The sequence below is a fragment of the Peromyscus californicus genome, unplaced genomic scaffold (genome assembly GCF_007827085.1).
Source record: "Peromyscus californicus insignis strain IS unplaced genomic scaffold, ASM782708v3 Scaffold_11__1_contigs__length_118956290, whole genome shotgun sequence".
NCBI classification, from domain to species: Eukaryota; Metazoa; Chordata; class Mammalia; order Rodentia; family Cricetidae; genus Peromyscus; species Peromyscus californicus.
The window spans coordinates 108,240,387-108,253,378 of record NW_026294402.1 but is presented as its reverse complement, the minus strand read 5'-3'; the positions used below and the strand labels follow the sequence as shown (position 1 = coordinate 108,253,378).

The 12,992-nt window shown below is 43.0% G+C and overlaps 1 protein-coding gene across 42 annotated transcripts in view; it reads right to left on the bottom strand.

The window, feature by feature from the left end:
* Positions 1-271: 271 nt before the first annotated feature.
* The window catches only part of Clasp2 (cytoplasmic linker associated protein 2), a 190,388-nt gene continuing 177,667 nt past the window's right edge, over positions 272-12,992 (bottom strand). For all 42 annotated transcript variants that reach the window (XM_052722718.1, XM_052722710.1, XM_052722740.1 and 39 more), the window contains 3 exons: positions 11,175-11,381; positions 5,110-5,226; positions 272-1,993 (listed from right to left, as the gene is read on the bottom strand). In XM_052722718.1, the coding sequence (XP_052578678.1) occupies positions 1,907-1,993; positions 5,110-5,226; positions 11,175-11,381 (411 nt within the window). In that variant the 3' untranslated portion in view covers positions 272-1,906. The remainder of the gene's footprint in view (positions 1,994-5,109; positions 5,227-11,174; positions 11,382-12,992) is intronic.

Below are 12,992 nucleotides of genomic sequence, written 5' to 3'. Positions count from 1 at the left end.
ATTAAAACAGTATTTTAAAGCAGAGGTCAAAATTAAATCAATATACTGATTCAAGACACTACTGAGCAGAGTTCCATGTCTGAGCTATAAGACACATATGTACTTACACATATTGGGTTGTGGTGGTTGTTCTTGGTCTTTGCAACTCACATGCACACATAAATTTCCTGAGACCATAACTGGTCCAAGACCTTTCATGTATGTAGAAGAACCCACACCTCTTGTTACAGTGAGACAGAAACCGCTGAGCTACATTGTTAAGGTTTTCAAGTAATGTTATGTACAGTTTTATTGCCAGTATATGCACAACAGTAAGCATAGAACTATAAATACACAATGTCATGAACAGTAGAAAACAAAAGTGTTACAGGTAGGAGAGGATATGGAGCAACATCTTTTTCTTCTGCTGGAGCAGAACAAAAACAAGGGGAGGGAAAAGCCTACAACCAATCATCCGTCCAGTTCTCTTGGCTTAAGTTCTTTACATACATTTCTACATTTTTTTCAGCTGAACAAAGTATAGATAACTCTGTAACAATAGCAAACTGCTTCCCTAACAGCCATTTGCTTTCCAGTCAAATTCACCTTATGTTAGGATTTAAAAAAAGAAAAAAAAAGAAAAAAAGAAAGAAAAGAAAAAGGTCAAGATGAGAAATCAATAGTATCCTGGTTCCAAATTACCTAATTTGGTCTTTTACCCAAACTGGTAATATTTGAAAGTTGGCTGCACATAAAAATAATAGCTTTAGCAGAGGTGATTAAAAAAATGTTAAAAAGTAACAAAACATCACCTTAAAGTAGTTTTCCAAGACACTCCAGGCAGCGGGTCAGTTAAAGTGTCAGCCCTGAAGAGGTAGAAAATGGGAGCCCACTGTACAAGAGCCTCGGCACCATCTTCTCTCTCTCTTCAGGATCAGTGTTTTCATAAGACAACTTCAGGGTCAAAGGAAACCAGGTTCCATCATTCAACAAAAAGGTGCTGGTTGACTCCCATGTCAATAATTAGTTTATCAATTGAGAAACAGAGGACAGTCAAAGACACACATGCACTTGATTTTTTCATCTGTTTCCATTATCAAGTCTATTCATAAGTGAATCTGATATTAATAAATACAACAAAAGCATCATTCACAACGAAGATAAACCAAAAAGCTCTGCAACAAAACCATCCATCCATTTTCCTATTCCCATGGAAACCGAGGCAGGTGATTTGGTGCAGCTTTCTTACGGGGTCAGAAAAGGGGCACGGCTTTACATAAAGGTGTCGAGATCAAGAACCCACAGACACGCTCAGTCTTACAGAACTGGCTGATTCTAGGACATTTCTCTTTGAGGTCATCCCAAAGAAGTCGCAGCTAATGACACGTACCACCGCCACATCAACAGAGTCTGGCTGAGTCCCAAGTAGCCCTGCTTTGTCTCACGTCATTGTCAGCATTTCTAGCATAGGACATGATACGGAACGAAACTCAAGGTAGCAATAAAAATATTCTTCTGCAGTTGAATAAAAGCAAAAAAAAAAAAAAAAGTTTAGACTGTTAAACTTTAAAAGCCTGAAGCATTCCTGTTTAACCAGCATTTTAAAATGTGTACAATCGTAACACTGGCAAAGGTTAGTGGGAAGACAAAGAAGTACAAACATGTGAAGTGGTGAATTAGATTAAAAAATTACTTTGTACTGATCAACTGATGTTAATACTGCTTTTCCTGAATTTGGAATAATTATCGTAAAGTTACATGCAGACTGAGGACACCCTCGGTTACAGAAAATACAGAACGGAACAAAACAAAAAGCTAGAACTGGGAAACAGTAGCTCTGTCCCAAAAGCTGTACTTGAGAGTTTCCTGTCCTGGAGGAGGGAGGGCAGCTGTCTCTTCAGAGACCTGGGAGGCTCCACCTGCAGCACTAACTTTGTCCCGAAACATCAGTAGTGGGATCAGCTCCTGCAGAGCCCGTCTGTGCACGTTTGATGTAAAGGTTCAGCAGCTTCATCTGTGGATCAAAGCCACATGCACCATTTGAACAAACCGCTCTAATTATAATAATATGGTAAGAAATCACACACACACACACACACACACACACACACACACACACACACACACACACACGAGAATTGGAAGACAGATATATCTGGAGACAGGGTCTCTCAGAGCCATGCTGTCCTCCAATTTGACATGTGCCTGAGGATGATCTTGAACCCTTGACCCTTGTTTCCATCTAGACTACAGGTGTGCACCATCATGTTCAGTTTATGTGGTGCGGGGTTGGAACCCAGGGCGTTGAGCATGTTAGGCAAGCTGTTTACAACTGAGCACATGCCTTACCCCTTATGTCTGGTTCTGCTCTGTCTTTTCGCAACTTGAAATGTAAATCTGTTCACAGTAACGACAACTGTTGGGGTTTGGGAAAATTCCGAATGAAGGTAAATGCCTCCAGTTAGCTGCACTCAGCTATAATTTAACCATAATTATATATATCTCATTCTCATCCTGTAGATAGAACAAGTTTCAAAGCTCTGGTAATATTAATACAATAAGACAAATAACCTTTATCTAATTCTTTAAGTCTTAAGGATGAACTGGAAAGTTTTAGTTTAAGATACCAAGTCAAAGTTCCAGGGCTTTTTTTGTTTTTGTTTTCAATGGTGACTTAGTCTTGTGCTAAGAGGTAGAGGCAGCAATGTGTACTCAACTACACAAGGTTGATGGGCATAAAGTGGAACCAAAGAGAGAGGATTTGTAAAGCCTAGTGTCCACTTACCAGTTTAGAAAATGTGGGTGGTGTGACAGATACAGAAAACGATGGGGGGAGGGGCTGCCTTGAAAAAGTATAGCAAGACTGAACCACAAAGTTAGGATAGAACAGAAAAAAGGAGAGAATTTGCTTTTCTGAATTATGATCATGAGACACATGGTTAAAATTATGCTAAAAAATACTAGTGGGTACAGACTGTAAGAGAAAAGGGTCCAAGTAAGAAGTGGTCTGCTGGATCACAAAGAGGTCCTGGAGGTGGATCTGGGTACTCAGGGGTGTAGAGGATTTTTGGAGGTAAGAGGTAACTTTGGCCATGGTGGGAATTTCAGTGGACAGGAAGCTACAGTGATGGCGGTGGCAGCCCAGGTGTTATGGGAGAGGTGATGGTGGTCACTATCGGTGGTCCTCGTTACAGGAAGAGAGGTCATGGTAGTGATGGACGGCAATATGAAAACCACAATGGTGCTTACCACGAAGTTCTGGTTGCTGTAATTATGGTAGTGGTGGGAAATCTAATCAGTCTTGGAAATATAATGGCCAGCAATCATTAAACTATGGACCATGATGAGGGCAGTGCTGGTGGTGGATATGGTAGTAGCTTTAAGTAACAGGAGAGTTCTTGGCAGGCAAGAGGAAGCTCTGCAGGGCAGGTGGCCTTGAGACAGCCCTCCCACACAGGAGATAACTATAAGGCCCTGGCACAGAGGCAGCCGTGGTCCACACCAGCAGCACTAGAGCTTTGGCAGGAAGCCCAATTGGTCACAGTACAACTACTGACCAATCAGCTTCAAAATGCCCAGGTCTGCCTCTCACAGAAGTCTCTTCTTTCCTTCTCACTGTGTCAGGCACACTGCCTGTAGGTGTGGCAGTGGCACCACAAATAAGTGAGAAACATGCTTGGCATGGTGGGGCACACCTTTATCCCAGCACTTGGAGGCAGAGGCAGGCGAATCTCTCAGTTCCAGGCCTGCTAGGGTTACATGGTGAAGACTTCGCCTCAGAAAACAAACAAACCAAAAAATTAAGAAACTTAAAGACAAACAGACAAAGCAAGTGATTCTTGCTCAGCCTCTGGGGCACTAGGATCACAGGTGCAAAGGGTGTCTTAATCAAATCTTCAAGCGAAATTTTGAAAAACTTCAAGTATTCCACATTTTGGGAGAAATAAAGTAATTTGTGAATAACTTCAACAACCTGTTCTTAAGTAAACTTGTGGAATATTAGTTGAAGATGTGTTACATTCGTTTATGCTGTGGAACATTTGTTTAACGATGTCAAGATGTGTTCACTCTTTTATGTTGCGTTTGTTTAACTCTGTGAAGCTGTGCTACTTTGCCCAGACTGGTCTAATAAAGAGCTGAATGGCCAATAGGAGAAAGGATAGGCAGGGCTGGCAGGCAGAGAGAATAAATAGGAGGAGGAGGAGGAGAGGGGAGAGGGGAGGGGGGAGGGGGAGAGGGGAGGGGGGAGGGGGGAGGGGGAGGGGGGGAGGGGGAGAGGGGAGAGGGGAGGGAGAGGGGGAGAGGGGAGGGAAGAGGGGGAGAGGGAGGAGAGGGAGGAGAGGGAGGAGGGAAAGGGAGAGGGAGGAGAGGGAGGGGGGAGAGGGAAAAGGAGAGGGAGGAAGGGGGGAGAGGGAGAGGGAGGGAGGGAGAGGGAGGGAGGGAGGGGGAGAGGGAGGGAGGGGGGGAGAGGGAAAGGGAGAGGGAGGGAGGGGGGGAGGGGGAGAGGGAGGGAGGGGGAGAGGGAGGGAGGGGAGGGAAGAGAGGGAGGGGAGGGAAGAGAGGGAGGAGGGAGGGAGAGGGAGGAGACAGGAAGAAGCAAGGAGTGAGAAAAGAAGGAGAGGAGGACTCCAGGGGCCAGCCACCCAGCTACACAGCAAGCCATGGAGTAAGAAGTTAAAAAGGTATATAGAAAGGTAAAAGTCCTGAGGTAAAAGGTAGACAGGATAGAAATAAACCAAGCTAAGGCCGGGCATCCATAAGTAAGAATAAGTCTCTGTGCATTTATTTGAGAGCTGGGCGCTGGCCCTGAAAGAATCAAAGAGTAAAAATAAACCAACACCACCAAACAGGCCTCACCTTGGGGAGGGAGGTCAGGATGTAAGTGTGGGAATGGGAGTTTGTCAGCTGTTACAAATGACCAGGAGCTCCAGGTATTAACCCCACAGCAGCCTCCTGACCATGCTACCTCTCTGTTGGTGTTAGTAACTACAGCACAGACCTTAGCAGCAGAAAGAGCTGAAAGGCAGTTGGAGGAATAAAGGCAAAGTGAAAACTCAGAACTACTTATTAAAAGCTGAGCAGCAAGTTCACCACATCATGCTGCTACCCGAGAACCTCCATACTACTTACTTTACTGCCGGTGAGTTGACTGAGATGTGGCTTTAGTTCATCACCAATCACCGCATGAACAGCTACCAGGCAGAAGACACAAGCTTTCCGGACACTGCTTTCTGAGTTATCGTAACCCTAGGGAAGAGAGGTCATGGGAGTATCTCTGACAGTTTAAGAAGCCCACCTTGAAGGACAGAAGAGAGCTCTAACATGACTTCTCACCTGAGCCAACTCTCCACCCTGTAGACAGGAATGATACAGCTTTCCTCTCTACCCCACCCCACACTCTACCAGCTGCCAGTGTTCTTAGCACGTTCTTTCTTTAGAAGCTGCAGTCTGCACCTGCCCCTTTCCCAATCCACTTTGCAAACATCCCCAGAGAGCCTCCTTAGAGCATGTAGCTCTGAAGCAGTGAAGATCTCCTCACCATCAGATGCTGTGGTTTGGCAGTCAAGGCCTTCCTAGAACCCAGGCCTAGAAGAATGTGTCACGTATGTCTCCTCTTTAAATAACCTTCTCAAATAAATCCAGTCTAGATAATGCACTTCTCTTATATCTGGATAGTCCATAGAAATCCTACTCATAAGTACTAAATCAATTATCTGAATATATATGAACACGTTACCAAGTAAGGAGTCCATTCCTACTAAAGTCATATTAGCTTTCTAAAATTACTGCAAAACAAATACCACACAATATCCTTCTGAAAAATTCATAAAAGACCTAACTATTCAGTTTTATCATCTTTGTAGAATTATACATTAATTTTTTCCCATTTAGCACAATCCTAATTTCACCACTCTTAAGTACTGCAAATTTAGGCTTCATTTCTATTGCTGTGAATGAACCCAGGGCTTTGAGTATGATGGGGAAATAGACTCTACCACTGAACTGCAAACTCAAGCCTAAATGCTCCAAGTTTAATTCTTCCTACCACCTCTTCCTCTGCAGACTTTTCTAACTACAAGTAACACTCAGATGCTACTATATCTGACATTCAAACACTGAAGGGCTGCTATGTGACCAGGATAGGTGAGGTTAACAATGCTCGGTGTCCTGTGAGATGGAACCGACCTTCCAGAAGAGTTACTGAATGCTATGGTCAGGTCAGGAGAGAGCTGGGTAGGAAACAATACTCAGAAAATACTTTGCAAAGAAATCAAATGAAAGATAAAGGAGGAGGAAGCTAGCTGGGACAAGAGTGGGGTGGTGTGAGGTAGGGATGGAGCTCAGTTGGTAGTGTGCTTGCCTAAGTCACATAAGGCCTTGGGTTTGATACCCAGCACTGCAAAAAACAGGTGTGGTGGCACTTGACTCTAATCTCAGCATTCAGGAGAGGTAAAGGCAGGAAGATCGCAATGTCAAGGTCACCCTATGCTATACAGCAAGTTCAAGGCCAGTCTGGGCTATATAAAATTCAATCTCAAAAAATAAGGACAAGGAACTAGAGAATTGGCTCACTTGTTAAGAGCACTGGCAAAGGACCAACCACATGGCAGCTCATAGACATCTGTAACTCCAGTTCCAGAGAACCCAACGCCCTCTTTAGGGCTCTGCAGGAACTGCAAGCATGGTGCACAGATATAATGCAGGCAAACATTCATACACATAAAACAAAAACTAATAAAATCTCAAAAAAGAAAAAGGATAAAAGGGAAGGAGGACTGAATGAAGCAGACAGAGAGAAGTACATGATTTCATAAACAACCTAGCACTTTCTATGTATGAATAAATTCATTCATTAAAGGAGAACACACAAAATAGGAGGGCAGGTATGGTGGTGTATGACTTTAATCCTAGGACTTGGGAGGCTGAAGCAGGCATATCTGAGTTCTTGGCCAGTCTGATATACACAGCGAGTTCTAGGTCAACCAGAGATATAAAGTAAGATCCTGTTTCAAAAATCGAAACAGAAACATATTAAGTAGGAGGACAAGGTAGGCAGGACCAGCTGGGGATCTACATGAGATAGGGGTTCATTCTGGCTGTGGAAACCTGGGAAGGAGCTTAAGAGGTATGACATCAGAGTTGTACTCAGGAGGTCTATCTCTGAGACCAGCTTAATCTGGTTTGTATTAGCTTCCAGCTGCTGTGTAACAGTAACCTTAAACCTCAAATCCCCTTGTCTTAAGGCCTTGGCAATCTGTCTCCAATTCACTTTGTCATCTCCATTTCCTGCCTGCTATGCGTAATCCCCTCTGCCTCTCCCATTTATGAGCACCTATGGCAGCAGTTAGGAGCACTGGAAAAATCCAGGGCTGCCTCACCCCAATACACCTAACTTGGCCTATCATGCATATTGTATGGTGTGTGTGGGGTGATGGTGGTGGTGGTGGTGGTGGTGGTGTGGAGGCCTGAGGTGTCAGATTCATTGGAGCTGGAGTTCCAGAAGGCTTTGAGTCCTCTTGACAAGCAATATCCATTATTTATCTCTCCAGCTGTTTTTTTTTTTTTCTTTTTGTTGTTTGTTTTGAGACAAGGTTTCTCTGTGTAGTCCTGGTTGTCCTGGGTCTCACTCTGTAGACCAGGCTGGCCTCAAACTCACAGAGATATTTGCCTGCCTCTGCTTCCTAAGTACTGGGATTAAAGGCATGTGCTACCGCCACCACCACCACCCCATAAACAATGTCTTTTTGTTGTTTTTTTTTTGAGACAGAGTTCCACTTACAGCTCTGGCTGGCCTAGCACTATATAGAACAGGCTGGCCTCACAGAGATTCACCTACTTCCTGAGTACCAGGATTAAAGGCACAATCACCATGCCCATTATGTTTTGTTTTATTTTTTTGAGACGGTCTATGTAGCTGAGGCTATCTTTTTTTTTTTTTTTTTCTTGAGACAGGGTGTAGCTTGAGTTTTCTCCAGTCCCCCTCGGGCCCCCGCAGTTCTGCAGCCCACTTATAAAATAATCACTCAGAAGCTCATATTAATTAAAATTGCTTGGCCATTAGCTCAGGCTAACTATTGACTAGCTCTTACATCTTAAATTAACCCATTTCTATTAATCTATAAGTTGCCACGTGGCTTGTGGCTTATCGATACTTTTACATCTCACTTCCTCTATGTCTGGCTGGCGACTCTTGACTCAACCTTCCTGTTCCCAGAATTCTCTTCTCTGCTTGTCCTGCCTATACTTCCTGCCTGGCTACAGGCCAATCAGCATCTTATTTATCAATCAATCAGAGCAACACATTCATAGCATCCTGAGCAACAGGGTTTCTCTGTGTAGCCCTGGCTGCCCTGGAATTTGCTCTGTAGACCAGGCTGGCCTCAAACTCACCATGTAACTGAAGAGGGCCTTGAACTCCTGATCCACTGGAGAGATGGCTCAGTGATTAAGAGGAATAGCTGTTCTCCCAGAGGATTTGGGTTTGATTCTCAACACCAGCCTAGTGGCTCTCCAGTGTCTGTAATTTTGATTCTAGGAGATTTGGTACTCTCTCTGCCCTCTAGGAACACTGCATCCATGTGGTGCACATACACACATGCAACCAAAACATCCAACACATTAAAAAAAAAATGGGGCCCACAGCTCCTGGCAAAACACGTTCTCTGGTTGTTGTCTCTGTGATGCTGATGGAAGAGCAGGGTCGGAGGGCTTCTGGATCTGGCCTCCTCCAGCTGCCAGCAGGCTGCAGCAGGTCCCAGCATCTCCTTCCTTCCCACAGGTACAGCTCTGCTGTGTGGTGTGCTGTGATGTGCACTCACTCATTAGTAAGTGTTTATAGTGTCACTTCTCCTTTCTCTCCTCTTGGGTAAACACAGAGAACAACTCTGTAGAGCTGGATCTCTCCTTCTACTTTTACATGGTTCTGAGAATGGAACTTAGGTCCTCTGGCTTATGTCTTCACCTGTTGAGTTATTTTACCAGCCTTTCCCTGTGGGTTTTTTTTTTTAATTTATTTTTATTTTTAATTATATGGATATCTGTGTGCCTAAGTGGGAGTTTGTGCACATGAATGCAGTTCCTGACGAGGCCATAAAAGAACACTAGCTCCTCCTGCAGCTTGAGTTACAAGTGGTTGTGAGCCACCTGATATAGGAGCTCAGAACTGAATTTGGGTCCTCTTCAAGAGAGGAAAGAGAGATGGCTTAGTGGTTATGAGCACCGGCTGCTCTTCCAGAGGACCTGGGCTCAATTTTCGGTATTCACATGGTAGCTCAGAACCATCTAAAACACTAGGTCCAGAGGATCTGATGCCCTCTTTTGACATCCACAAACATCAGCATGCATATGGTGCACAAATGTATATGCAGGCAAAATACCTATATACATAAAATAATAATTAAAAATAAGTATTTTAAAGAGTGGGGGAGAGCATCTGAGCCGTCTCTCCAGCCCCCTTCCCCTGCAGTGTGTTGGTGCATGTTTCCATAGGGCTAATGAGAACTAGCTTTTTCCACTTGTTCACTGGCTGTTTTACCCGTGTATCATATTTGGTGAAATGTCTATACAAGTCCTTTGCCTATTAAAAACATTTGTTGTTGTTAAGTTAGAATATGTCTTTACATATATTCTGGCTCTTATAAGATACTAACTTGCAAAACTTTTCTCCATTCTATGGCTGTCTTTTCAGTTTTCTTGGCTGGTCTGGAACTCATAGAGATGGACCTACTTCTGCCTCCCAAGTGCTGGGACTTAAAGGCATGCACCACCATGTCTGTCCATTTCCACTCACATTCAATATGCAACCTTAGCTGCTCAGGGAGATAATATTTTTGGTGAACATTTACAGATAGTCAAATACTATATACTACTATGCCTCTTGCTGCTCTTTGTTCTGGTCTTAATATTTATATACTCTAATTTTAAACATTTATAACAAACAAACTATAATTTCAATTCATTACAGTTCCTGTGCTTTTCTGACAGGTTCTCAGTAATCACGTGTCATAAGGCTTTGCATCAAACTTCAGAATTCAGGCTGCACATGCTGGTACAAGCCTGCAATCCCAGCACCTGGGAGTCTGTGGTAGGAAGACTGCCACAGGTGTGAGGCCAGCCTGGAGTTACAGAGTAAAACCCTGTCTCACAAGACCAGAAACAAACATGGGAACCTGGAGCCACAGGAGCTCCTGGATCATACTTGCATATCCTAAGGCTTCACCCAGGAAACATTAATTCAGCATTCATAACATATGAAGTATATACATTATGTACATGCTATGCTTATTACCAAAGTATATATAGCCCTGCACAAACATAGTGGTTAATAAAGTTCAGGGCAAAGTCACAAATAAACTATTGTAGATACAAAGGAATAAATTATCCATTCTCTTTAAAAAGAGCTCAATATACATACTATGTAATATTGTTCAGCCACTAAAACTACATTGTAGAATATTAACAAAGTTTTACAGTATGTGGCAATATTGCAAAATATCCCATTTTTGCTAAAATGTTTATATGTATGGGTGGAGAGAAAAAGTCATAGCCACAATGCATCTATGAATATTCATCAGTATAACCACTTTCTAGATAGATGTGGCAACAGATTTCTGCTTCTAGATGTACACAAGTACTACAATAGTTATAGTAATAAAAAGCAAAGAAAAATGCAGAACCCAAATATTCAGCAATGAACGGATGGATAAACAAATGTAAATTCCTAAATGATGGAATGAAATTCTGACATTATGAATGAACCCACAAAACATTAAATAATAAGAGGACAAATATTTATGTTTTTCACATATATGAAAAATCTACAATAATTAAGTTCAAAGACAATAGAATAGAGATTATTGGGGACTGGGAGGGAAGTTATGAGAAATGGGTTTTATTGCTTTGTACAAAATGCTAGTCTAGAATGATGGGGATAGTCTAGCAATGGACAGTAGTGACAGTTACGTAACACTACAAATGGATTTCACAACACCAGATCATGTACTTAAGAGATTGCTGAGTAGTACCTTTTATGTTACATATTGGGTACCACACCTAAACCCCACCTACCTATTCCCCCAATGCAAATCTTTTGTCTTGACCATGGCAGTCTTGACTGTGCCACTAGTGTTGCTTGAAAACAGTGTGAGATAACCAAAGCACACATGCATCCTGATGGACTCCTCCAGTCTGCTTACCTGTATTAGACCCGGCATGATCTCTGGTAAGAGCATGTTAAGGGTGTCCTTGGATACTCTCTCTATCACTTTTGTTTGCATTTTGATTGCAGCCAGATTAATTGGGTAGTCAGCAGTTTGTATGATTGGACAAAGCACTTTGATGCACTGCTCTGGACTAATTGAAGTAGCCAACACGGAGGCAGCTTCCTCAGCAGACCTCACCACCTAAAACAAAAGGCAAAGCCAGCCAGGAAAAACAAACAAACAAACTGTAAATCCTAAGTATGAATTTCATCAAGCATTTAACTTGACTTGGTACTCTGGATGTGCATTAAAAATATTGGAGTCAACGGATGAGTACAAGAAGGGAGGTAAGAACAGACTAGCAACTACCAGGAGCTGCCGACACTGGGCTCCACCTGTCATTCTCCTTCTTCCCAGTTCCTCGACTGTTGGCAAAAGTAGTTTCATGACTTTAAGAACTTATTTAGTTTGCTTTATTTCATATCATGGTGATATAAGTGGTACAAACACTCTTTGAATGTAGGGGACTAATGAACAGACCCCACTGTGGTTTGTAGGGAGCGAGAATATCATGAACATGAAGTAAGGAAAGAGGTTTACATGACTCTTAAGAAGGCTGTTTGTGGGGGCTGGAGAGATGGCTCAGAAGTTAAGAGCACTGGCTGTGCTTCCAGAGGTCCTGAGTTCAATTCCCAGCAACCACATGGTGGCTCAAACCATCTAATAATGAGATCTGGTGGCCTCTTCTGATAAGTAGGAATACATGCAGATAGAACACTGTATATATAATATTAAAAAAAAAGCTTACTGAATAAACCTGTAACAGAGGCAAAGGTCCTGTAAGTGATTCAGCAAAATGGAGAAAGTGAAACTGGATAAATTACAGAGGATCAAGGTCTTGGTATCCATGTATCACATGTGATAGAGCATATGCTCACATCTGTGTGTGTGAAGGCCAGAGCGGGGTGTCATTCCTCAGAAGTCACCCACCCTATTCAAAAATAAAAACTGAAATGGTGGTGTTCTGCGTGCATGTGTATAAATGTGTGCATGCCTGGGTGTATATGGGAGTCAGAGGACAACTTGCAGGAGTTGGTTCTTTCCTCCACCATGGAGTCAAACTCCTCTCATAAGCCTTGGAAGCAAATGCTTTTCTCTTGCCAGCCCCCAAGCTGTTTCTGCAGAAAGGGTCTCTCATTAGCACGACATCTGCCAATTCAGCTCGGCTGGCTGGTCAGCAAGGCCGGTGATCTGCTTGTCTCCACTGTCCTGTCCTGGGGTTAGACTCACACCAGCACACCCAGCTTTCTTCCTGCAGGTTTGGGGACTGAACTCAGATTTTCATCCTTCTGCAATTAGTACTCTACTGACTGACTTATGCGCCCAGCTCTATGCTTACATCTTAATCAAGCATTATATCAAAAATCAAGTATTTATGAAGGAAATGATTAAGAAGGACACTGTTAGCTTGAAATGTTAGCCCACACCTGCAATCCCAGTACTTAGAAGATTCAGGCAAGAGGGTGTTCAGAGTTCAAGGCCAGTTGGATCACATAGTGAGTTTCAGGCAAAACCAAGTTACAATATAAGACTAAGTATGAGGAAGTACACAAGAAGATGGTTCAGTGGGTAGAGATGCCTGAGTTCAATTCCCAGAAGACACATAAAGGTGGAAGAAAAGAACTGACCATATGCTCACATACATACAGCATGTACATATACACAATAAATAAAACTAAGCCCTCATCCACCAAACCAGAGTGCTTTCTGGGAAGCGCTTACAGGTTTATGAGACATAACTGTGATAATACA